Source organism: Myxine glutinosa, chromosome 1, assembly GCF_964187855.1.
Source record: "Myxine glutinosa chromosome 1, kmMyxGlut1.1, whole genome shotgun sequence".
In the NCBI taxonomy this organism is placed as follows: Eukaryota; Metazoa; Chordata; class Myxini; order Myxiniformes; family Myxinidae; genus Myxine; species Myxine glutinosa.
In genome coordinates, this window is record NC_136261.1 from 205,131,791 (window position 1) to 205,158,479 (window position 26,689).

General features: G+C 50.5%; 1 protein-coding gene across 1 annotated transcript in view; it reads right to left on the bottom strand.

Annotated features, from left to right (window-relative positions):
* Window positions 1-26,689, bottom strand: part of LOC137433112 (uncharacterized) — a 129,552-nt gene that overhangs the window by 82,881 nt on the left and 19,982 nt on the right. The window contains exon 3 of the mRNA XM_068125570.2: window positions 21,566-25,779. Within this exon, the coding sequence (XP_067981671.2) occupies window positions 21,566-25,779 (4,214 nt within the window). The remainder of the gene's footprint in view (window positions 1-21,565; window positions 25,780-26,689) is intronic.

A 26,689-nucleotide genomic window follows, 5' to 3' on the forward strand; every position in this document is an offset into this window, starting at 1 on the left:
GCAATAGAGAGAGGGGGAGGAGGTTATCAGCACATGACCATCAACTCTTCTTCACATCCATTAACAGTGGCAAATTCCTCCAAATCAGTACCCTCCCCCTCGTCATCTCCTATATGTCCGTTTCCTCCCAACCCCACCACATTTCTATGTTCGCCTCTTCAGCATCCCTCCTGCACCTCATTCCCCCTACCCCCTTTCTGCTTGGTCCTCACCTTGCCCACCCTCTCAGCTTTCCCCTCTTCCTGCCCTCTTCCATCTTCCTCTCATCCAGTTCCCTCCCATCTCCCCCCTCAGGCCTGGAAATTCTTCCATATAAACCTGCTCTCTTTTATGTGCAGATTCATCATTCATCCTATCTCGTCTTAAGTTCAATATACCCTTTCTTCTGACCATGGTATATTGAATCCTGCGGTGAGGCAGTTGCCTTGAAAAAAAAAAATACGTTCTCTTCCCGGAAGGCAATACCAACTAAAGGCAACCTCAGATTACTCCACAAAGACCACAAGTGTGTGTCCTCCTCTCCCTGTCAAAGCTAGAGTGCTCCGAGGCAGTTTGTTAGGCCCAGTCCTATTACTGATCTTCATAAATGATATTTATGACTCTCTGGAAAATCCTCTTTATCCATTTGCTGATGACTCCAACCTCTTCTGTAACATCGCTCATCCTTCAGACAGGCAGGCTGCAGCTTCTTCGCTCCCTTCAGACCTTGACAGAATCACAAGCTGGTCGAACACTTGGAATTTGTCTTTCATTCCTGACAAATCTCACACTCTCAATCTGTTTCTCCTAAAAGAGCATCTGGCAAACCCTCCCATCGATTTACTCAACAATCCTCTTGAAGAAGTTCAGTCACCCAAATTTTTGGGTCTCACTATCAGCCACAATCTTTTCTTGGGCAAACCACATATCTAAGTTGGCCCCCAAAGCCAGTCGTATACTCCATCATGCAAAGTCTTTTCTTGGCACATCTCAACCTTTATGTACCTACAAGGCTTTCATCTGCAGCCTGATGGAGTATTGCTCCCCTCTGGGCTGGCATCCCTGCCTCACAATTTACTCAGTTTGAGATCGTGGAAAGCAAGGCCTTCAATATCATTGGAATCTCCCGCGATTAAGCTGAGTCTCCAGGCCTATCACATCGCAGACAGGTTGGCTGTCTGTTTTCACCTCCTTTCTGGTCTTGCAATCTCTGCCATTTCCGTGCTCTGTACTACCCCCTCCACCCTACCCCTCCAGGTTTCTGCAGGGCTCATACAGTCTGCCAGTAACCCCTTTTCCAGTGTAACTCCAATATCCAGACTCACTGCTCACCTCCACTCAATCGTTCCTCATTTTTTTCCACCCACATGTCGAACCAATTTCTCGTTCTCTTCAATTTCAATTTTCTTTCTCATCAGGGATCCATGAGCTGTTCACCCCCATCTCAAGTCACCGACCATCCACAACCTTGATCTTTTCTTTTCAACACCAATTCCTGAAATTACGGAATGGGTTGATGTCTTTCCCTCATAATTATCACTAGACTCTACCCTCTTTTACAGATTGCTCCAATGAATAAATGAAGACTGCTCTTGTATGTACACAAAAAGACATGGCACAACGAATTACCTATGTCTCTCAGCAGATTCTTCTAAAAATATACTAAATTGTATCACCGTAGAACGTTCCCAACACCCCAAAATCCTCCTTACCTCACTACACTTTTCACAAAACAGCCAAATTATCCCCCTATCCTCCTTCTCCTCTTACCCATCCCATCAATCAATAATTTTTATATTTCATCATTACATTCATGACATGAGCTAACTATTAGAAATAGAAACAACAACAACAACATGCATTTTAAGGCCATTTTCCCTGCTAGACCGGGGGTTAGCCTTGCGGTCCCCGTGACAATCTTCTCCATTTTGCCTTATTTTCTGCATCTCTCCTTGTTAACCCCGTTGCCCGCATTTCTTCTTCCACCATCTTTAGCCAAGTCTTTCTCGGTCTTCCCCGTCCTCTACTTCGTTCTACATTCATTTCCATCACTCTTCTCAACCAGTCACTTTCATCCTTCCTCAACACATGACCAAACCATCTCAACCTGTTCCTCTTCACAGCATCAATCACAGGCTCTATTCCCATCATCTTTCGCAATTCATCATTTGTCTTCCTCTCTCTCAATGATACTCCGCACATCCACTGAACCATTCACATTTCCACCCTTTCCAGCCTTCGTTGCTGCTCTACGTTCATTACCCATGTCTCGCTCCCATAAATCATAACACTTCTCACACATGCAGCATACACCTTTCGATTTGGGGGACAGAGCCCAGAGAGAGCTGGGGGGGGGGGGGCAAGGCTGGAGAGGAGTCGGTAGAAGACGGAAAGGCTACCAACCTGCCTGTGGTGAGTGAGTGAAAGGCCCTCGGAGTTAGCTTCATCGCGGGAGATTCCAATGATTCTGAACGCTTTGGTTTCAACAGCGTGAAGACGAGCTAGGTGTGAGGCAGGAGCCCCCGGCCCAGAGGGGGGAACAGAATTCCATTGAGCTGCGGATGAAAGCCTTGTATGTGGTGAGGAGCTCAAGTGTGCCACGGAAGGACTTCGCACGACGGAGGATGCCCAGTCGGCGACTGGCTTTGGAGGCCAGATTTGAAATGTGGTTTTCCCAGGAAAGATCATGGCAGATAGTGAGACCCAAAAGCTTGAGTGACAGAACTTCTTGGAGAGGATTATTCAGAAAGTGGATGGGAGGGTTGTCCAGTCGGTCTTTTCGGAGAGACATAGTAAGAGTGTGAGATTTGTCAGGATTGAAAGACATGTTCCACTTGTTTGACCAGTCTGTGATTTTGTCCAGGTCTGCAGAGAGTGAGGAGGCTGCAGACTGCCGATCTGAGGGATGAAGAATGGAGCGGCAGAGAGTGGAGTCATCAGCAAAGAGATAGAGAGGATTTTCCAGAGAGTCGGAGAGATCATTGATAAAGACCAGAAAAAGCACAGGGCCCAGAACACTACCTTGGGGAACTCCAGCCTGAACAGGAAGAGGAGATGAGAGAAAGATGAGATGAGAGCTTGATGATGAAAGGTTGCTGGTTTTCAGGATAAAAGACCAATTAATCAAAGGATTTTGGACTGTTTTAATGCCTCCACCGACAGAGTCGCCGGAGGCATTATGTTTTCAAGTTGTCTGTCCGGCTGTCCATCCGTAGGTTTTCGTTACCGCGATAACTTGAGAACATAGTCAAACTTGGTACAGGTATATATAATGAGGTAAAGATTAACTGATTAGATTTTGGGGTCACGAGGTCAAAGGCCAAAGGTCAGAGGCCATGTTAGGACATAAATCCTGTTACCGCAATAACTTGTGAACCAGTGATGGGATTCTGACCAAATTTGGTACACTTATGTAGAATGATGTAAAGACATTCGATTTTGGGGTGAAGATGTCAAAGGTCAAAGTCTGTGATATGTCTATAACTTGAGAACGGCTGAAGTGATCTAATTCAAACTTGGTGCAGGTATGTATAATGATTTATAGATTAACTCATTCGACGTTGGGGTCAAAGGTCAAAGTCTGCAATGGGTCTATAACTTGAGAACGGCTGAAGTGATCTAATTCAAACTTGGTGCAGGTATGTATAATGATTTATAAATTAACTCATTCGACGTTGGGGTCAAAGGTCAAAGTCTGTAATAGGTCTATAACTTGAGAACGGCTGAAGTGATCTAATTCAAACTTGGTGCAGGTATGTATAATGATTTATAGATTAACTCATTCGACGTTGGGGTCAAAGGTCAAAGTCTGCAATGGGTCTATAACTTGAGAACGGCTGAAGTGATCTAATTCAAACTTCGTACAGGTATGTATAATGATTTATAGATTAACTCATTCGACGTTGGGGTCAAAGGTCAAAGTCTGTAATAGGTCTATAACTTGAGAACGACTGAAGTGATCTAATTCAAACTTCGTACAGGTATGTATAATGACGTAAAGGCTAACTGCAAACTGCAAGGTCAAAATTTGTAATAGGTCTATAACTTGAGAACAGCTGAAGTGATCTAATTCAAACTTGGTAGACATATGTATGTTGATGTAAAGATTAACTGATTAAATTTTGTGGTCAAGAGGTCAAAGGTCAGAGGTCATGTCAGGTAAAAATGTGATAACTTGTGAACAGCTGAAGGGATTTAAATTAAAACTTGGTACAGATATGTATACTGATGTAAACATGAACTGATAAATTTTGGGGTCAAGAGGTCAAAGGTAAAGAAGTCATGCCAGGTAAAATGTGATAACTTGAGAACAGCTGAATGGATTTAAATCAAACTTGGTAAAAAAAAACACCTTTAGAGGCCATTTTTCCCCGCAAATCGGGGGTTGGCCTTTTTCGGGAACCATGGTTGTTGTTGTTTTTTGGTCCCCTTTTTGAAGCAATGTTTTACGGCCGGATGCCCTTCCTGACGCCAACCCTTTTTGCCGCCTTTAACGACAAACAGGGAATTACCAGTGAACTGGTACTCAATTAGCCGACCTCGGAAGGATGACAGGCTGAGTCAACCCCCCTGGCGTTAATTCAGCGATTGACCGGGATTCGAACCCAGGATCCAAGGATCCTAAGCCGGCACCCTAGCCGCTAACCCAACACCAGGGATTAAATCAAACTTGGTACAAGTATTATAATGTTGTAATAATGTGGGCGGAGGCATATCAGTCTACATCATGACATCGAAGAGTGTCGTTCTCGTTAACTACTCGTGCACCCACTATCCACAGAAGTGACAAAAAGGATCATGTTATTATCCTCTCTGGAGTATATAGATTGCAGTAGATCTAGGCTCAGGTCCGTTTGTCTGTGTTGGATGTGATTGGCATAGAATGTCTCAAGGGTTTTGGGATTCTGATTCCTCCAAATTTCTTTCAGTTTAGTGTTATGTTTCAAAAGGTAATCATATTTGTTTGTGGTTTATAATATTTTTCAATTCCCTTTAATCTATCTATAATTCCATAATGGTGTGCAGGGCAATATCGCACATCACAAAAACCCCTTGGGGAGGGGGAATATTGTTTTGTAATGAAGGAACTGCGCTCCAACGCGAGTCGAAAGAATTGACGCGACCAAAGACGGAATTCGTCCGAGTTGCTTTATTGAAACAAACAGCTCAGGTATTCTGACAAGCCCGTTTTTCGGGCAACAATATATATACACATTTATGTCGGGAAGTTTGCCCGGCAAAAGCTATACCGGGCATGCCCGGGTATCAAGGGCGAGCCTTGGAAAGGCGAGTCTGGACCTGCCCGGGCGTGTTTGGCTGCGGCCTGGCAAGTCGAGGCTGGGCGTGCCCGGGCGCTCTGGGCGAGCACTGGAAAGGCGATAGCGGGCATGCCCGGACGCTCTGGGCGAGCCCTGGAAAGGCGATAGCGGGCATGCCCGGACGCTCTGGGCATGCCCTGGAAAGGCGATAGCGGGCATGCCCGGACGCTCTGGGCGAGCCCTGGAAAGGCGATAGCGGGCATGCCCGGACGCTCTGGGCGAGCCCTGGAAAGGCGAGAGCGGGCATGCCCGGGAAAGACGAGACCGGGCGTGCCCGGGAGGTTCGGGCGTGCCCGGGAACAGTGAGTCCGGGCATGCCCGGGAGAGGCGCGTCTGGCCGTGTTCTGGCCGGTGCAAGGCGATTATGTACATCCAGCGGTAACCGCTACACACGCCCCTCCAGAATCGACCTGCACCGGCAGGGTCAATTTAAGGGGGGTCCGGATGACCCGGCTGAAGTGACCCCTGGAGGGTCGTGGGGAGGGGTCTGACGTGGTGGTGGGTGGTCGAGCGGGGGGAACTGTGGACGGGGGGCGGCCTCGCCGCGGAGGAAGGGCCAACCGTGGTGGTGGGTCGACGTCCATGTGCGCCGGTTTGAGGCGGTCCACAGAAATCCGGTCCGGCCGGCCGCCGAAGTCGACGATGAAAGACTTGTCGCCCCGTCGCAGGACCCGGAAGGGCCCGTCGTACGGCGGCCGGAGTGGCCCCCTGTGCGCGTCATGACGCACAAAGACGTACTCCGCTGTGCGAAGCGCCGGGGGGACGTAGGACTGGGGGCCACCGTGGCGGGACGTCGGCACGGGGGCAAATCGTCGGGCGGCCTCCTGGAGGTCCGAGCGCTGGCGAGCGGCGGACCAGGGACTGGTAGCGTCAGGCACGAATTCGCCCGGGACGCGGAGTGGCTGGCCGTAGACGAGCTCGGCGGCGGACGCCTGGAGGTCTTCCTTGGGGGCCGTGCGAAGGCCCAAAAGGACCCACGGCAGCCGGTCGGCCCAACCGTCATCCTGAAGGCCGGCCATGAGTGCGGCCTTCATGGAGCAGTGAAACCGCTCGCACAACCCATTGGCTTGGGGGTGGTAGGCCGTGGTGCGGTGCAGCGTGACCCCCAACGAACGGGCGACCGCGCCCCAAAGCTCAGACGTGAACTGTGGGCCGCGGTCGGATGAGATGTCCGCTGGTGCGCCGAAGCGCGCGACCCAGGTGGCGATGAACGCCTGCGCCACGTCGGCGGTGGTGGTGGAGGTGAGGGGCACGGCCTCCGGCCACCTGGTGGTCCTGTCCACCATGGTGAGCAGGTGGGTGAACCCCCGCGAGGGGGGCAGGGGACCCACCAGGTCCACGTGGACGTGGTCGAAACGCCGTTCAGGCACGGCGAAAGGTGCCAGCGGGGCCTGGGTGTGGCGGTGGACCTTGGCTCGCTGGCAGGCCGTGCAGGCGTTGGCCCAGTCGCGGATGTTTCGTCAAAGGCCGTGCCAGACGAAACGCGCCGACACCAGCTTCTGAGAAGCTTTCCGGCCCGGGTGAGAAAGGCCGTGGATGGAGGCGAAGATGCGGCGCTGCCAGGAAACGGGCACGATGGGGCGAGGCTGGCCCTGGGAGAGGTCGCAGAGCAGGACGGTGCCCGCGAAGGGGATGTCGGCCAGGCGGAGGCCCGTGTCCGCCACGCGGAGTGCCTGCACCGAGGCGTCGGTGGTCTGGTCGGCCGCCATGAGCGTGAAGTCCACGCCGAGGTGGACCGCGTTCGCGCTGGCCCGCGAAAGGCAGTCGGCCACGGCGTTGTCTTTGCCGGCGACGTGCTGGATGTCCGTGGTGAACTCCGACACGGCGGAGAGGTGGCGCTGCTGGGGGGCCGACCACGGCTCCGTGACCTTAGCCATTGCGTAGACCAATGGCTTGTGGTCGACGAAAGCCGTGAACGGGCGGCCCTCCAGGAGGTGTCGGAAATGGCGAACGGCCAGGAATAGCCCGAGCAGCTCGCGGTCGAACGTGCTGTAGTTTAACTCGTTCGGCCGGAGTTGCCGGCTGAAAAAAGCGAGTGGCTGCCAAACCCCGTCCACCCATTGCTCATGGACGGCGCCCACCGCGTAGTTGGAGGCGTCCGTAGTGAGGGCGATGGGCGCGTTGAGCACCGGGTGAGCCAGCAGCGTTGCGTCGGCGAGGGCCCGTTTGGCACTAGCGAAGGCCGCGTCCATGGCCGCGGACCAAACAATGTCATGCTTGGCCGGCTTGCCCCGGAGGGCCTCGTAAAGGGGCCGCATGAGCTGAGCAGCGCGGGGCACGAATCGGTGATAAAAATTCACCATGCCGAGGAACTCTTGGAGGGCCTTGATGGAACGGGGATGCGGGAACGTGGTGATGGCCTCGACCTTGGTCGGCAGCGGCACGGCCCCGGTCTTGGTGATGCGGTGGCCCAAAAAGTCAATGGTCGTCGCGCCGAAGTGGCATTTGACCGGGTTGACAATTAAGCCGTGCTCGCTGAGGCGACCGAACAGTGTTCGGAGGTGGAGGAGGTGCTCGGCGCGGGACGTGCTGGCGACGAGGATGTCGTCCAGATAGACGAAAAGAAACGGCAGGTCTCGCAGCACGCCGTCCATCAAGCGCTGGAACGCCTGGGCCGCGTTCTTGAGGCCAAACGGCATCCGCAAAAATTCGAACAGGCCGAACGGCGTGATGACGGCCGTCTTCGGGACGTCGGCCGCCCGGACAGGTACCTGGTGGTAGCCCCGTATCAGGTCAATTTTCGAAAAGATGACCCGTCCCGCCAAACGGGCGGAAAAGTCCTGAATATGCGGGATCGGGTAACTGTCGGGGGTGGTAGCGTCATTGAGACGGCGGTAGTTGCCACACGGGCGCCATCCACCCCCCGGCTTTGGCACGATGTGCAGTGGCGAGGCCCACGCGCCATCGGAGCGCCGCACGATGCCGAGGTGCTCCAACGCGTCGAATTCGGCCTTTGCCACGGCGAGCTTGGCTGGGTCGAGGCGGCGGGCCCTGGCGTAGACCGGCGGGCCCGTAGTGGGTATGTGGTGCTCGATCCCGTGCCGCACCGCGACGGCCGAAAACGTCGGCCGCGTGAGGGCCGGGAATTCCACGAGCAGGCGAGCGAATTTGTTCGTTGCCGGGAGGGCGCACGCCAGTTCGGTCGGCGCGGAGCTGCTCATTGTGCACGCCAGGGAGCTGAAGGTCTCGGCGTGGACAAGGCGACGTCGTTTGACGTCGACCAGCAGCCCGTGCGCGCAGAGGAAGTCGGCGCCCAGCAAAGCCACGGGGACGCTGGCGGTAACAAAAGTCCATTGAAAGCGCTGGCTGCCGAAGCAGAGGGTGACGACGCGTGGGCCGAAAGTGCGTATGGCCGAGCCATTAGCAACGACCAAAGAGGGGCCGCAAACTGCGTCCAGCCTGTCCTGCTCAGAGGCAGGTATGACGCTCAGTTGGGCGCCGGTGTCGCACAGGAAACGCCGTCCAGACGCTTTGTCCCGAATAAACAGCAAGTTGCCCGAGTGGCCGGCGCTCATGGCTGGGAATGAACGCCGGCCCGGCCGTTTCCCGACCTGCCGAAAGTGCACGGGGGCCGGCACGTCCGAGCCTTGTGTCCGAACCTGGCGTGGTAATACCACGCCCGGTCAGGTGGAGGCCCCGGCCGTCGTGTCGGAAGCGGGCGGTGCGGCGTGGCGGCCGCCAGTTGCACCGGCAGTTCGGCCTCCAACCGCGCAGGGCGCTCGGGCGTCGCCTCGGACGGCGGCGGGCTCCAGGTAACCGCGCCGATGTGCTGGCCCGCCGAGGAGATCTTATCGGCTTCCCTGGCGAGGGCGCGGGAATCCGTGATCAACGTGCCAGCCAGGGCGAGGCGTACCGGGTTAGGCAGCTGACGGAGGAACAGCTCCCGGAACAGGAATGCCGGAGAGTGCTCGCCGAGCAACGAGAGCATATAGTCCATGCGCTCGGACGGGCGCGTGTCGCCGAGCTCGGGCAGGTCAAGCAGGCGCCGTGCGCGTGCTGCCGGTGAGAGGGCGAAAGCGCCGAGGAGGAGCGTCTTCAGCACGTCGTATTTGTCAGCAGCCGGCGGGTGCTGGAGGAGGCTCAAGGCGCGGGCCGCGGTGGTGGAACCGAGCGCCGCCACAACATGGTGGAAGCGGGTGTCGTCCGCGGTGATGCCTCGCAGGGCGAACTGGGAGTCCGCCTGGGCGAACCAAACAGCCGCGTGAGTCTCCCAGAAGGTAGGCAGTTTAAGCGTCACTGCCGTATCCATGTCGGTAGGTCACCAATGAAGGAACTGCGCTCCAACGCGAGTCGAAAGAATTGACGCGACCAAAGACGGAATTCGTCCGAGTTGCTTTATTGAAACAAACAGCTCAGGTATTCTGACAAGCCCGTTTTTCGGGCAACAATATATATACACATTTATGTCGGGAAGTTTGCCCGGCAAAAGCTATACCGGGCATGCCCGGGTATCAAGGGCGAGCCTTGGAAAGGCGAGTCTGGACCTGCCCGGGCGTGTTTGGCTGCGGCCTGGCAAGTCGAGGCTGGGCGTGCCCGGGCGCTCTGGGCGAGCACTGAAAAGGCGATAGCGGGCATGCCCGGACGCTCTGGGCGAGCCCTGGAAAGGCGATAGCGGGCATGCCCGGACGCTCTGGGCGTGCCCTGGAAAGGCGATAGCGGGCATGCCCGGACGCTCTGGGCGAGCCCTGGAAAGGCGATAGCGGGCATGCCCGGACGCTCTGGGCGAGCCCTGGAAAGGCGAGAGCGGGCATGCCCGGGAAAGACGAGACCGGGCGTGCCCGGGAGGTTCGGGCGTGCCCGGGAACAGTGAGTCCGGGCATGCCCGGGAGAGGCGCGTCTGGCCGTGTTCTGGCCGGTGCAAGGCGATTATGTACATCCAGCGGTAACCGCTACAGTAATATCATTAATGTTATGCTACTATCATTGTTGTTATTATTTTTGTTATTATAAACAGCATTGAGAAAACACCACGATAAGCCTCAACATGTCATTTGTCCAATGAGGAAAAACCCCCTTAGGGAGAGGGTGGGGGTGGGGGGTTGGGAGGGGGAGAGTAGCAGCATTGTAAATATAGCCTGATAAGTTATTTATACACCATAACATACACATTTATGCACCTTTTTAGGTAGTAGTTTGCAGACAGCAACCACCCAGGGTAGTATTACAATTCTGACTTAGGAACGTTAAAGTGGTGCCCGGAACCATCTTGCACTCAGGATTGCTGGTCTTACTTCCGGTCTCACTCAAACTATAGCTACCGGGCTAGCTTCAATCTCTCTTTCTTGCAAACAAACATCATACACTTTTCGTCATACCCCTTTTCTTCTCTTTTATTTAAGGCCTGGCCTCGATGAGGACTATATAGTCCGTGCCTGGAGTCTTCAAAATAATAAATTTTTAAAAAACACTATAATATGTTAGATCAGGTCATTGAAAGGATCAGACCTGCCTCACCATTCTCATTTCCCTAATAATAACATTTACTTCCGTAAGGAAGCATTTATTAGAAGCAGCCTTGGAAAAACGCCACGATAAGAAAAGCCTTATCTAATCATGGCGGTTGTCCAAGGAGGGAAAACCCCTTGGGAGAGGGGATAGCGGCCTTGTAAAAACGACATGATAGGTTATTCATAAACATTAATTCATGATAAATTCATGATAGGTTCACACAAGACGGAAATCCCCCTTGGGGAGGTGGGCAAATGAAGTCGCTACAACCTCCATCATGTGAACCATAATCCTCCTGTCAAGTTTGGTTGAGATTGTATAAGTAACGACTGAATGTATCGCGGTCAGACAGATAGACAGACACCAAAATGCGTATTTTAGTGTGATGATAAGATGCAGAGTGCAGACCGACTGAAGAAAATGCTGCTGCTCACACAAGTGCCTCAAAACTCTCTTTTCAAATATTCTCCAAAGTTTTGTCCCAATATTTTGCTCTTATACATTTTCTAATTTAAAAAGACAAGGAGCAGCAGAATAACTGGAAAGAAATGCTGCTGTTTACAAAGTGCACAATATTTTTCTGTGTTTGAGTGAATAATATATTGTGTTAAAAGAATTTGTTCATTTAAGTTCAACAAATTTATGTACAGTAATTCTCATTTTTGATTATTAAATTGTTTGATCAAATGCATGTATCGGCATTATATCTGTCATCGCCCCCTCCCCTCCGCCCTTGCTCTCTAAATATTAGTATCGGCATCGACCCTTGAAAAATCAATATCGTTCGACCTATAGCCTGAAGACAGACAGACAAAGTGAACCAATTGCTTCATGCGGCTTTTCGCTTCATATGCGGGTTAATAATTATCAGAGAAATGATGGACACATAACACGGAAAATAGAAGCTGATAGGAATGACAACGACCTAGTAGACACTCTAAATGGGAACTAATATTAGACATTCTAAATGGGAACTAATATTAGACACTCTAAATGGGAACTAATATTAGACACTCTAAATGGGACCTAATATTAGACACTCTAAATGGGAACTAATATTAGACATTCTAAATGGGAACTAATATTAGACACTCTAAATGGGAACTAATATTAGACATTCTAAATGGGAACTAATATTAGACACTCTAAATGGGAACTAATATTAGACACTCTAAATGGGAACTAATATTAGACATTCTAAATGGGAACTAATATTAGACACTCTAAATGGGAACTAATATTAGACACTCTAAATGGGAACTAATATTAGACACTCTAAATGGGAACTAATATTAGACACTCTAAATGGGAACTAATATTAGACACTCTAAATGGGAACTAATATTAGACACTCTAAATGGGAACTAATATTAGACACTCTAAATGGGAACTAATATTAGACATTCTAAATGGGAACTAATATTAGACACTCTAAATGGGAACTAATATTAGACACTCCAAATGGGAACTAATATTAGACATTCTAAATGGGAACTAATATTAGACACTCTAAATGGGAACTAATATTAGACATTCTAAATGGGAACTAATATTAGACATTCTAAATGGGAACTAATATTAGACACTCTAAATGGGAACCAATATTAGACACTCTAAATGGGAACTAATATTAGACACTCTAAATGGGAACTAATATTAGACATTCTTAATGGGAACTAATATTATTGCTATTTTGAATACGTAATGAAGACGTATCTGTCTACGATAAATATTTATCCTACCCCGTAGGGCATTTTTGTTACAATACATTCTGATTTGCACAAAAAGCTCCATATTACATTTATTTATAACCAGCTGAAGTACCCGGCATTGCACGGGAGGGGGGAGGGGGAGGAGGGTAAGGGGAAGGGGGATGGAGGATGGTTTGTGGTGGCTCTGCTTGGGAAGAGGGGGGGGTGGGGATATGGGACAAAGGAACTAGAACAAATTTACCTGTGTGAAGAATGCTTTATCTTCAGCGTTGCCCAGGTAAATAAATAGCACCGCAAAGCGGGCGTAACCCCTCAGCCCATGCATGGTGGAAACCAATTTCAAGATGGCTGCCGTGGCGGCCATATTGAAAATCGCAGCACGCCCATTTTCGAAAGGAACCTTCCTCTACTCAACCCCAAAACACACTGAAAAAATGGATTTAATCGGACAAGCTGTTCTGCTTGAAATTGACGGAAACCAATTTCAAGATGGCTGCCGTGGCGGCCATATTGAAAATCGCAGCGCGCCCATGAACCTTCCTCTACTCAACCCCAACACACACTGAAAAAATGGATTTAATCGGACAAGCTGTTCTGCTTGAAATTGACGGAAACAAATTTCAAGATGGCTGCCGTGGCGGCCATATTGAAAATCGCAGCGCGCCCATTTTCGAAAGGAACCTTCCTCTACTCAACCCCAACACGCACTGCAAAAATGGATTTAATCGGACAAGCCGTTCTGCTCGAAATTGATGGAAACCAAAAGTTAACAGACGCCCGGATGGCTGCCGTGGCGGCCATATTGAAAATCGCAGCGCGCCCATTTTCGAAAGGAACCTTCCTCTACTCAACCCCAACACGCACTGCAAAAATGGATTTAATCGGACAAGCCGTTCTCCTTGAAATTGACGGAAACCAAAAGTTGACGGACGCCCGGACGACAATACCCCTTAGCCCAATTTGGGCTGAGGGGTGAAAAGGAAATTGTAATACATTTTGCGACCACCACCATTTGGCGCTACATTGTACACATTTACATAGAGAATTCACACAAACTCCCCCCCCTCCCCCCCACTCCCTCCCCGGCCCCCTCACCCCCGCGTGGAGGCTGCGGCTACATAGCCTATGTTGCACCCATCCACCTCCCCTACCCCCCCTCCCCCGACACACACATACACAAAGTTGTATTTGTACACCGAGTTTGGAGTTTGTCACTTAAAAGATGTGGCTGTGCATAAGTAACAAAGACTGACAGAAAGCCATGAAGACAAAGAGATAGACAATGGCATATAATATAATATAACTAGTGGGGTTACCCGTGGGAATCCCACGGGCATGGACGTGTGTGACATTTGGACATCTTGTTTAGTGGCTGCACATTAAATTTTACAAAATGGTTACTGGCAATTCATCAGATCCAGAAATGGTGTAATGAACACAATTTATTTATTTCACATAATATGTGACCCCTCACTCCTCTCCTCCTGACACTCTCCTCTCTCCACCCTCATGCGTCTCCGATCCCACTCCTCCTCACACTCCCCTCCAATACCTCCTCACACTCCCCTCCAATACCTCCTCACACTCCCCTCCAATACTTCCTCACACTCCCCTCCAATACTTCCTCACACTCCTCTCCAATACTTCCTCACACTCCTCTCCAATCGCTCCTCACTCTCCACTCCAATCGCTCCTCACTCTCCGCTCCAATCGGCCCTCACTCTTCGCTCCAATCGGCCCTCACTCTTCGCCCCAATCGGCCCTCATTCTCCGCTCCAATCGGCCCTCACTCTCCGCTCCAATCGGCCCTCACTCTCCAACTCCTTGCTCCTCACTCTCCAACTCCTTGCTCCTCACTCTCCAACCCCTCGCTCCTCACTCTCCAACCCCTCGCTCCTCACTCTCCAACTCCTCGCTCTCCAACCCCTAGCTCCTCGCTCTCCAACCCCTAGCTCCTCGCTCTCCAACCCCTAGCTCCTCGCTCTCCAACCCCTAGCTCCTCGCTCTCCAACCCCTAGCTCCTCGCTCTCCAACCCCTAGCTCCTCGCTCTCCAACCCCTAGCTCCTCGCTCTCCAACCCCTAGCTCCTCACTCTCCAACCCCTCTCTCCTCGCTCTCCAACCCTTAGCTCCTCGCTCTCCAACCTCTAGCTCCTCGCTCTCCAGCCCCTAGCTCCTCGCTCTCCAGCCCCGAGCTCCTCACTCTCCAACCCCTCGCTCCTCACTCTCCAACCCTCGCTCCTCGCTCTCCAACCCTCGCTCCTCGCTCTCCAACCCCTCACTCCTCTCCAATTTCTCGCTCCTCTCCAACCCCTAGCTCCTCGCTCTCCAACCCCTAGCTCCTCGCTCTCCAACCCCTAGCTCCTCGCTCTCCAACCCCTAGCTCCTCGCTCTCCAACCCCTAGCTCCTCGCTCTCCAACCCCTAGCTCCTCACTCTCCAACCCCTCTCTCCTCGCTCTCCAACCCTTAGCTCCTCGCTCTCCAACCTCTAGCTCCTCGCTCTCCAACTCCTAGCTCTCCAACCCCTAGCTCCTCGCTCTCCAGCCCCTAGCTCCTCGCTCTCCAGCCCCGAGCTCCTCACTCTCCAACCCCTCGCTCCTCACTCTCCAACCCTCGCTCCTCGCTCTCCAACCCTCGCTCCTCGCTCTCCAACCCCTCACTCCTCTCCAATTTCTCGCTCCTCTCCAACCCCTAGCTCCTCACTCTCCAACCCCTCTCTCCTTGCTCTCCAACCCTTAGCTCCTCGCTCTCCAACCTCTAGCTCCTCGCTCTCCAACTCCTAGCTCTCCAACCCCTCACTCCTCTCCAATTTCTCGCTCCTCTCCAACCCCTAGCTCCTCACTCTCCAACCCCTCTCTCCTCGCTCTCCAACCCTTAGCTCCTCGCTCTCCAACCTCTAGCTCCTCGCTCTCCAACTCCTCGCTCTCCAGCCCCGAGCTCCTCGCTCTCCAACCCTTAGCCCCTCGCTCTCCAACCTCTAGCCCCTCGCTCTCCAACCTCTAGCTCCTCACTCTCCAACCCCTCGCTCCTCACTCTCCAACCCTCGCTCCTCGCTCTCCAACCCCTCACTCCTCTCCAATTTCTCGCTCCTCTCCAACCCCTAGCTCCTCACTCTCCAACCCCTAGCTCCTCACTCTCCAACCCCTAGCTCCTCACTCTCCAACCCCTAGCACCTCACTCTCCAACCCCTAGCACCTCACTCTCCAACCCCTAGGTCCTCACTCTCCAACCCCTAGCTCCTCACTCTCCAACCCCTAGCTCCTCACTCTCCAACTCCTCGCTCTCCAACCCCTCGCTCCTCACTCTCCAACTCCTCGCTCTCCAACCCCTCGCTCCTCACTCTCCAACCCCTCACTCCTCTCCAATTTCTCGCTCCTCTCCAACCCCTAGCCCCTCTCTCCAACCCCTAGCTCCTCACTCCCCAACCCCTAGCCCCTCACTCTCCAACCCCTAGCTCCTCACTCTCCAACCCCTAGCTCCTCACTCTCCAACCCCTAACTCCTCTCCAACCCCTCGCTCCTCAGTCCTCTCCAATGCCTAACTCCTCTCCAACCCCTCGCTCCTCAGTCCTCTCCAACCCTCCTCATCGTTGTTGCAGCAGCATCCTGTGCGGTTCTCCCGTCTCGTTCTTTTTCTCGCTGCATGATGTTCAAGTTTGCATTGACGTTCGTCGACGGACTCGTTCGCCCTGTCTCATTCGTTTTCTTGCTGCATCCTGTTCATGTCTGCGTTCTTCATCGACCGTCTCATTCATTTTGGAAATGGAAGTTTCCACGCAACGCATGAATTGTCACGATCCTCAAGAGGAAGTGTCTCGTAATCATCAAATGACAAACGGAAAGTAAATTACATTGTGAAAATTAAAGATTTCAAATAAACCTATTTAAAGTGTATGCGCACATAACTAATAAAAAAAAAAGGAATAAATATCTCTCGGTAATTTCCTGAAACATATTTTACTTCTGGATAATAATGTTGAATGAAATAAGAACGAAGAAATATATGTCGTTTTTGTGACGACTGTCATCAAAAGTAAAAGTAATATATCTTAACGGAAAAGAAAAAGCGAATTTTTAATATATGTCGACATTTTCCCCGACTGTTATTTTAGGTGGTGTATTTTCGTGTATCATCGTAGCGCGATTTTTAAAAATATATCTCTGCATTTTCCCGTGTGTGCATGAATGTTCTCAATTATTTCTGACACCGAGTCTAAAACCATCGATAAAAATGAAATCAGATGGTGAATTTGAGATAAAATCGTGAGGGTGACTCAATGAATGGGCTTTATTTTACAGGCCTATGAGAAATAATTTCGTTCTATGAACGGAAACTTTCATGGGATTCTCTTCCCGTTTTTTTTCAACCGAGTCTAAAACTATGTTAGCGACTGTTAAAAATGAAATGATGTATCGAATTTGAGTTGAAATAAACCTGTGTGAGAAAGAAAGACAGCACGGGCCTAACTAAACAGGCCTCAAAGCTATTCGAGGTAATAAAATGGTGGATATTTGTTTACATGAAGCCGCTCCAAGAATGGGTGGAGCTACTCTGTAAACAGAGTAAGCCACACCCACGGACAGACAGACAGACAGACAGACAGAATCACCGTAGCCTATTATAATATAGATACTAGTGGGGTATGGTTACACGTTGTGTAAGCAATAACAATTCGTATGTAGGTACATAATAAATAGAAGCTTTATGATTATAGGTAAGCATCACCGACCTGCTGCGAAATATCAATTTCGGTTTACTTTTTATTTTTTTATTTTACGGACACGTTTACAGTTTTTACATAAATTTTCTTTGATATTTTTATTTCACAGTTTACAGTTATATAAATCACAATTTTCAAATGCTAGATATTGATTGAGGTTTTTTTTTTTTTTAAGTATGCATTTATGGTTTTTCATGTACATTTTCATTGACAGATGCTTTCTGACGGTTCTCGGATTTTTCCCGGTGTACCGGCTTCGATGTCCATCGGCACGCCAAATTTCACCTTTCTACGACACCCAGAAGGTACCAAACATAAGTCAGTCAGTGGTTAGAAAGAGCTTTTTGTATGATGATGATATAAAGTATAGATAATAATAAATAAAGCACACACCTCTATGTTGCACTAAATACCAATTATATGATAAATAAACAGTTCAGTTTGGCCCAGAAGTAGAGAATAAAAAATATAAATGTATATTTATGTAAATATGTTGAAGAAACCAACAAAGTGAAGTCCACAAAGTTCTAATCTGGTGAACTTTCCTGGGAATGATCAGATTAAATTCGATCTTTGGAGAAAGTGAAGTCCAAAGAATCCAACAAAGTGAGGTCCGCAAAGTTTTAAGGATTGCCAATTATAAGAAAATAAAAGTTACAAAACACACGGGGTTATTTCACCACAATTTTTCACATGCTCGTTCCAAGTGCCATGTAAAGAGAGTTCTTGGCAAATAAAGGAAAAAAACCTTAAATGCGCATGTTGCACATGTTGGCAAAACAAAACAATCAAAGAAAAAAACATTCCCTACTTGGCTCAATTTTTTCTGCAATTTTAAAGTACTAGTACACCCGCTCACTATGGGAGCGGCAGGAAGGGTCATTCCTCTTTGGGGTATTTAGATTACAGTCGATCTATGGTTGGGTCTCAAGAACATTGGGTGTGTGTTCATTTACCAAGTTTCTTGTGGAGAGATCGCCAAGTGGTTCAAGCATTCGAGCAAGCACTCCATTCAAAACCGTTAAGGAACAGTTGGCTTGGCAAGCGCTAGCTAGCTGCTTGGCAAATGAGCACAACCCGGGCTTCCTTTCTTTCAGTTTCGATTTAGAATCGTAAACGCTTATATTAAAGAAATGAAATGAGGAAAAAGAATCTGCGATAAGAAAAGGATGCTTATTTCCATTTTGTTACCACAGTTATGTTAATATGCACGTACTGTAGGCTTTATTTCTTGTTCAAGCAATTTGGCCTTGGGCAATGCTGTAAAAGTAACAAATGGTTGCACAAATTAGTGACTGAAAGAAAATGGGAAGGGGATGGGGCTAATGTCATCGTTTCACCAAAAATATGGGAGCTGTCCCCCTCCTTCCTCCTCCCCACCCACAAACTCAAATGGTAGATCCGTACATGCTCCAATGTGGGCAAAGGCTTACATTTGAACTCATGCTGCATGCACTTTACAGGCGTGAGCCTGCAACATTCGCTTTTCACATTTTCTGACCAATTATGGAAGGTCTCAAAGAACAGAATTGTGCAGATTTCACAGATATAATAGAGGTTTTGCAAGCCTAACTAAACTAACAACCAAAGACTCTCTTTCTCTGATCAAACCGGGAAAAAGTGTAATGAAGTCTCATCGGGTCATTTTGAGAAATTGGTGTTGAGAACTAGGATAGATCACCAAGTATCATCGGTACATATTTTCCAACTAAAGAAGTTGACTTTGATTAAACAAGTTCAGTTCACTACTGACTCACCCTCATAACCACTGACAATAAATATCACTTCGTGCACTGACAATTATCACAATAAATATGGAATCTCCTGCGATGAAGCTAACTCCGAGGGCCTTTCACTCACTCACCGCAGGCAGGTTGGTGGTCCTTCTGTCTTCTACCGACTCCTCTCCGGCCTTGCTCCCCCAGCTCTCTCTGTGCTCTGTCCCCCTAATATTCCTACAGGTCGCACAAGATCTGCCAGCAACCCTCTTATGGTTAAACTGCCAAAATCTAGGCTCTCTGCTCATCTTCACTCTTTCATTCCCCTTTTCTCCCGCCTCTGGAACAAAGTCCCCCACTACCATCAATCCCCCTCCTCCCTCCAGGTCTTTAAAACAGCTGTTCACCACCATCTCTTATCTTCCCCCATCCAAAACCTTGATCTTTTCTACCCCTGCTAATTCACCCCAGATACACTTTTTTGAAATTCCAACTTCTTTCCTGGAAGTCCTTGCAGTGTTCATATGTTTTATACCTCTCCCACCTCCCCCCAAGCCCTCCCCCTCCCACATTTCTCCCGATGTCCCTGCTCTCAAATGTTGTGTTTATGTCCTTCCCCCTCTCTCCCCATCTTGTCTACCGCTCCCCTTAGTTTGTGTTTTATGTGTCGGTTTACTTGTGCGATTAATGTTGGCTCTTTTACGAGCCTCGATCTTGTATACAAAAAAAAAAAAAAACAACAAAAAAAAAAACTTGCTTGTATAAAGTAGATCCATTCTTTCCAAATCCGTGCTCCCAAACAGGAAGGTTAGTAACCAGTGGGGCACTTGACCCTCACCAATTCAAATATTCACCAATTTAATTCAACTATTCAAATTGGGTCTTATAGAGCCTGGTGTTGGCTTAGCGGTTAGGGTGCTACTTTGGATCCTAGGATCCTGAGTTCAAATCCCGGTCGATCGCTGAATTAACGAATCCCGGCGAATTAATGCCAGGTGGGGTTGACTCAGACTGTCATCCTTCCGAGGTCGGCAAAATGAGTACCAGATACCCAGATACCTATAGAGGCATTGCATCAGCGGAAGACGCGCTCACTGAAAATGATGCAACCAGCAGCCGGGTGGCTGCACACGAACCACCACCACCAGTACCTATGATAAAAATTGTCGGAAAAAAACGCTTCAGACGTGAAAACACCCCTTCAAAAACCAGCATTTCGAGGGTTGGGTTTTCAAGTTCTGGTCGTAACCCTGGGTTTGGGAACCACTGCCCTGCAGTCTAGTCGTATAGAATCTGTCTGAAGAAATAGACGAATCTCAGTCAATAAACAACAAGCAGATGTGGTTATGGCCTCAATAATGGCTCCACCCTGTGGCGATATATTGCCATACTCCATAATGGCTTCATTGCAATATCCAGAGTTCATTGGCATAATTTTTTTGAAGTCAACTTTTTTTTCCATTCTGAGTCAAATTGAGTGTTCTTATGTCCACCGCCACCATTAGTTATTGGAAGCTCAGACTCACGACAGCCCATTCTAATGGTAAGTTATGTAGCAGAAGTGAATGCTTGAAGGTTTTAATTGCCATGGCCCAGTCAAAAGTACAAAAGCTTTTATGTATGAAAAAGTATGAAAAAAAACTACACAGAAGTGTCAAGTCCAAAAAGAAGCTCAAACTGAAAAATGAAATAAATATTCAACTTGTAATTATTTATATGGATTCTAATGGTTTCCAGAATGTATCTATTCAAACAAGCTAGAAAACACTGCAGTTTGTATTGCTGGGGCTATAGTTAATCACAAATATTTATATGTGCATTCTCGACCTACCATTGATTATGGCTCCATTTGCAAATATTATAGCAACCAAATTACTTAATGGGCTCTCAAATGGAATGAGCATCGAAAAATAAGTCAGTAGAATCAAATATAACACTGCTACAGCAAATACAATACAGTTCTCCAATGTGCCGAGAGTCAGTTTTACCCACCTTTAATCATAATGTCATATTAACAGCCAAATAAACAGTCTGCTTCCATTCAAATAAATCCTTATGTATTTCCTAATTACTTAACAAACTAGAACGGCACTCAGTAGAGAGCATACCTCTGCCTGGTTGGCCATATCACTCAATGGTGAAGAATCACTTAAAAAGTTAAATAATTCTCATATCCAAATCCATATTTAGATCTTTATCAAAATCAAATTGAATCGTCCTTGTCAGACACCCAACTGGTCCACCAAGTTTCGTCCAAATCCGTCCACAACTTTTTGACATATCCTGCTATGTATCGTTTTTGGCCCTATCTCCCAATGGTGAAGAATCACTTTAAAAATTTTAGTAGCCGGATCCGAATCCGGATCTTCACCAAAATCTATTCGTTTCTTCCTAGTCACATACGCTACCTCTCTGCCAAATTTCGTCCGAATCCGTCCACTACTTTTTGAGATATTTTGTTCACAAACAAACGAACAAACAAACAAACAGACAGACAGACAAACAGACAGGGGTGAAAACATAACCTACATCCACCTTTGGTGGCGGAGGTAAATATAGACTTGAGAAAAGTTATTATTTTGCAGCACCATCACTTATTCCATTTCACTTTCACATCTCTTATTCCACTGATCCGTATTAGCTCAAAATATACCAATAGCATTGTCTCACCTTCCTTTCAATCTCCTGATCTCTCATCCGTTCCTCCCTCTGATGATGATGATAATCCATAAGCTCTTTCTGTGGACCCACCATTGGCAAAGGGCATAGGAACCGAGAAGATGATTCAGGGAAACTGCAAGTGAGTGTCCCAGAGCTAGAGGAGAAAGTTTCAGAGGAGTAGGTAGAGGAAGAGGGAGATGCCTGTGACCAAGCAGCAAAACATAAGGATCCGGATGAGTGTGCCAGAGGGGATGAAGGTCCCCCAGCGAGCAGGCCAGTTGGAGGGCTCGAGGATCCCACGGGCGAGATGACCTGAGGGCTCTGCGCTCCCTCCACTGGGCGGGCCCAGGGGCTTAGGGTTACCTCCGCTGGCTGGCCCCGGGGGCTCGGGGATCTGTCCGCTAGCTGGCCCCGGGAGCTCAGGGGTCCGTCTGGTGGCTGGCCCCGGGAGCTCGGGGCTCCCTCCGCTGGGCGTGCCCGGGGGCTCTGAGGGCCCTCCGCTGGGCGTGCCCGGGGGCTCTGAGGGCCCTCCGCTGGGCGTGCCCGGGGGCTCTGAGGGCCCTCCGCTGGGCGTGCTCGGGGGCTCTGAGGGCCCTCCGCTGGGCGTGCCCGGGGGTTCTGAGGGTCCTCCGCTGGGCGTGCCTGGGGGCTCTGAGGGCCCTCCGCTGGGCGTGCCCAGGGGCTCTGAGGGCCCTCCGCTGGGCGTGCCCGGGGGCTCTGAGGGCCCTCCGCTGGGCGTGCCCGGGGGCTCTGAGGGCCCTCCGCTGGGCGTGCCCGGGGGCTCTGAGGGCCCTCCGCTGGGCGTGCCCGGGGGCTCTGAGGGCCCTCCGCTGGGCATGCCCGGGGGCTCTGAGGGCCATGCACTGGGCGTGCCCGGGGGCTCTGGGGGCCCTCCGCTAGGCGTGCCCGGGGGCTCTGGGGGCCCTCCGTTGGGCTTGCCGGGAGGCTTGGGGGTCCCTCCTCTGAACATGACAGGGGGCTCGGGGTTCCTTCTGCTGGGCAGCCTCGGGGACACTGGGTAGCCTCTGCTGAGCGAGCCTGTGGACTCTGGGGTACCTCTACTGGGTGGGCCCGGGGACTCGGGGGTACCTCCAATGAGAGAGCCCGGGAGCTCGGGTGGGACTCTGCTGGGCGGGCCTGGGGGCTCGGGTGTGACTCTGCTGGGTGGACCCGGGGGCTCGGGTGGGACTCTGTTGGGTGGACCCGGGGGCTCGGGTGGGACTCTGCTGGGCGGACCGGGGGGCTCGGGTGGGACTCTGCCGGGCGGACCCGGGGGCTCGGGTGGGACTCTGCTGGGCGGTCCCGGGGGCTCGGGTGGGACTCTGCTGGGCGGGCCCCGGGGCTCGGGTGGGTCTCTGCTTGGCATACCTGAGAGCCTGAGGGTCCCTCCGCCCGGCGGGGCCGGGGGCTCGGGGGTCCCTCCGCCCGATGGGGCCGGGGGCTCAGGGGTCCCTCCGCCTGACGGGGCCGGGGGCTCGGGGGTCCCTCCACCCGGCGGGGCCGAGGACTCGGGGGTCCCTCCGCTGGGTGGGCCCGGGAGCTCCGGGAGGCCTCCGCTAGGCAGCCGCGGGGGCTCAGGTGTCTCACCGCTGGGTGGCTCAGAGGTCCCTCTGCTGGGCGGCCCCTGGGGCTTGGGGATCTCACCACTGGACGGCCCTGGCGGTTCGGGGGTCCCTCTGCTGTGCGGGCTCGGGAACTCATGTGTCCCTCCGCTCGGCGGGGCCGGGGACTTGGGGGTCCCTCCGCTGGCCGGTCCCAGAGGTTCGGGGGTCCCTTAACTTGGTAGACCCGGGGGCTCAGGGGTCCCTCTACTGTGCGGGCCTGGGGGCTCAGGGTTCCCTCTACTGGGTAGGCCTGGGGGCTCAGGGGTCCCTCTACTGTGCGGGCCTGGGGGCTCAGGGGTCCCTCTGCTGGGTGAACCCGGGGACTCAGGGATCCCTCCGCTGGGCAAGCCTGGGTGCTCAGGGGTCCTTCCGCTAGGTGGGCCCGGGGGCTCAGGGGTCCCTCCACTGGGCGGGCCGGGGGGCTCGGGGGTTCTGCTGTTGGATAGACCCAGGGGCTTGGGGATCCTGCTATTGAGTGAGGAGGAGGGCTCAGGTGTCTGGATGTGCAACCTAGAGGTTTGTCAGGTCTGAATGAGCATGCTGTAGGACTCTCTGGTCCAAGTGAGAATGCTGTAGGACTCTCAGGTTCAAGTGAGCATGCTGTAGGACTCTCTGGTCCAAGTAAGCACGCAGCAGGACTCTCAGCTCGAGGTGAGCATCCTGGAGGGTTTGAGGGTTTGGTATAGCATTCTGGAGGACTGGAGTGTCTGGGTGAACCTGCTAGAGGACTAGAGTGTCTGGGTGAGCATGCTGGAGGACTCGAGTATCTGGGTAAGCATGTTGGAGGACTCGAGTGTCCGTGTGAGCATGCTGGAAGACTCGAGTGTCGGGCTGAGCATGCCGGAGGACTCGAATGTCTGGGTGAGCACACTGGAGAACCTGATTGTCTGGCTGAGCATGCTGGAAAACTCGGATATCCACGTGAGCATGTTGGTGGAGTTGAAGAGCCCACAGAATGAGTAGTGGAGACAGGAGAATTAACTAAATTTAAGATGCATGGCAGGTAGGTCGAAGTAGTTAAAGAACCATGTGACTGAGTAAGTGTAATGCTGTGTAAGCTGCTGGATGAAACCAAAGAGGGAGATGAGCAAGAGTTAACAGAGCAAGCACAAACACTTGAACAGCCTGAAGCGGCAACTACAAGGTTGGAGGGAATAGAAGGAAAAGTAGAAATATCTGATAACGTTGAAATGGAAGTCTTTGTGTCAGAAGAACTAGATGGACAGCTAAGTCGTTGACCATAGACCCAAGTTCCTAGAGCTGGGGATTTTCTTGGAAGTGGTGGTCGGTTTGAGGACTCGGAAAAAGCATGCCGACTCGATCTAGGACTTAAAGGTGGGAGGGAACTAGTACAAGATTGTAAACCGATTGCCTTTAAATCTTTACTTTTGGATATTGGTGATTGGTTCATTACTGACACACAAGAAAGCAACTGAGAGTTTTTGCATTGTGGCTTAATGGCTTCAAATCCATGACTCTTAGATACTGGCTTCACAGGATTGGTCTGTGGAGGGTGTGAATGTGGCTGGTCCTGGTGTGGAGATGACAAAGTTGAGTTAGGGACTTCAAAGGAGGAAAGTGAGTGAGGAAGGGTAGTAAGGGGAACGGGTAACCCAAGAGGGGTAGTTACAGTAGCACCGGAATTTGAATACAAAGAGGAAGAGGAGGAAGAAGAGAGAATATCAGAAACAGAATAAAGAGCAGAAACAGGGGAAACAAAAGGTTTTTGGAAACTGGAAAAGCAAGGTGATGCTGCAGATTCTGAAGAAGAGAAAACAGGGGTGACAAATGAGGGGGCAGATGAGAAGGAAGAAGAAGAAGCCGAGGAACAAAGTGGAAGTGAAATTGGCAATAAGGATTGAGAGAATGAGGAAGAGATAGAATTCTTGGAACAATGACTCGAGGTGGTTGAAGAAAGACTTGAACTATTATCACAGCTTTTGGAAATCAAAGATGGAGAACCACATAAAGCAGAATTAGTGCAAGAGGTGACTGAAATTAAGCAAGGAGTATCCAAAAAGAATGGGGGCGAGCTGGGTGCAGATGATGGTGAATGACACATGGCAAGAGGTGAGCAAGAAACAGCCTGAGGTGAACAAGAGACAACTGAGGGTGAGCAGGCATTGGGTGAATGTGAACGGCGTGCAGTGGATGGTGAGCGGCGACCAATGGATGGTGAGCGTCGAGCACTGGATGGTGAACGACGAACAGTGGATGGTGAGCGGTAGACAGTCGGTGAGCAAGGGGCGGGAGAGCCAGGGCGTGGAGCGGCAGAGCCAGCACGTGGGGCAGCAGAGCTAGCACGTGGGGTGCCAGAGCCAGCGCATATGGCGGCCGAACCAGGGGAATAAAGGGAAAATGAAGAAGAGGGGGAAAAACATGAGGGAGAGCCAAAAGAGGTGGAAGTAGAGCTCATAGACATAGCAGAAGAGCAAGCAGGTGTTTCTAAAGGGATTGAAGAAGATGGGTGAAGAGATGTCGTCAATAAGATGGAACTGGGAGAGGAAGAAGAGGCAGCTGTTCTGTTGTCAATCGTAAGGGAGCTGAGAAAATGGCAGATTCCTTGATCGTGTCCTCGTGAGGAGCATGAAGCAGTGCCATTGATCATGTTCAGAGCTGCTGCTGAGGAGAAGGAGCATTGATAAGTAAGAAAGACAATATTCTAGATATTAAAATCCATTTCACTTTAGCTTAATCTTAAATCTATAATTGTATGGTGCATTGGGCACCACTCTGGGGTATTGCACAAAATAATAGATACAATAAACATTTATCCAATTGTGGTCAAATTATAGGAGAACAAAAGACTAGGTCATCACTATAGAGGGTACAGAACTAGTTTCTGCAGTGCATTATGACAAAAATGGAGCTGCTACGTACATCAACCATACACTCTTGGAAAAGACGAACATCGGAGCCCAACACCTTTGATATCTTCATAGCAAACATGAAGATCAGTGGCTTGAAAATAAATAACATCTGCAAGCCACCTGCATTTGCCTGGCCATACCTTTTCCTCATATTATCACAACTTCCTGAAGTTCATCTTAGAGGCTTCAACAGGCACCATTCCTGGGGAAATGGTGACAACAATGCCGTTGGCACAGATGTATTTGACTGAACTTCAGCTACAACAACCGTTTTCTCCTGTATGATTCCAAACAACCTGGTTTTTCACTCATGCAGATGGAAAAAGGATTCCAAACCTAATCTCTGCCTTGCATCAATTGATGAATCATCTCAGCCCCGAATGACGTCACATGAGATACTCCCTTAACAGCCAACATCGCCCTGCCATCTTCCGTGTTGGAATTTAAGTTCCACTCGTTTCATCAAAGCTTATATACACCTTGATGGAACTTCCATAAAGCTAATGCTTCACAGTAGGGATGGTGTTAGGTGCACTGTCAAGTGTTGGACCTTATACAGAAAAGTCAGTTTCTTTCTAAATCATGTCCAATCAATTGAATTGGCCACAGGTGGACTCCACTCAAGTGGAATCAAAGGAAATTGGATGCACCTCAACTCA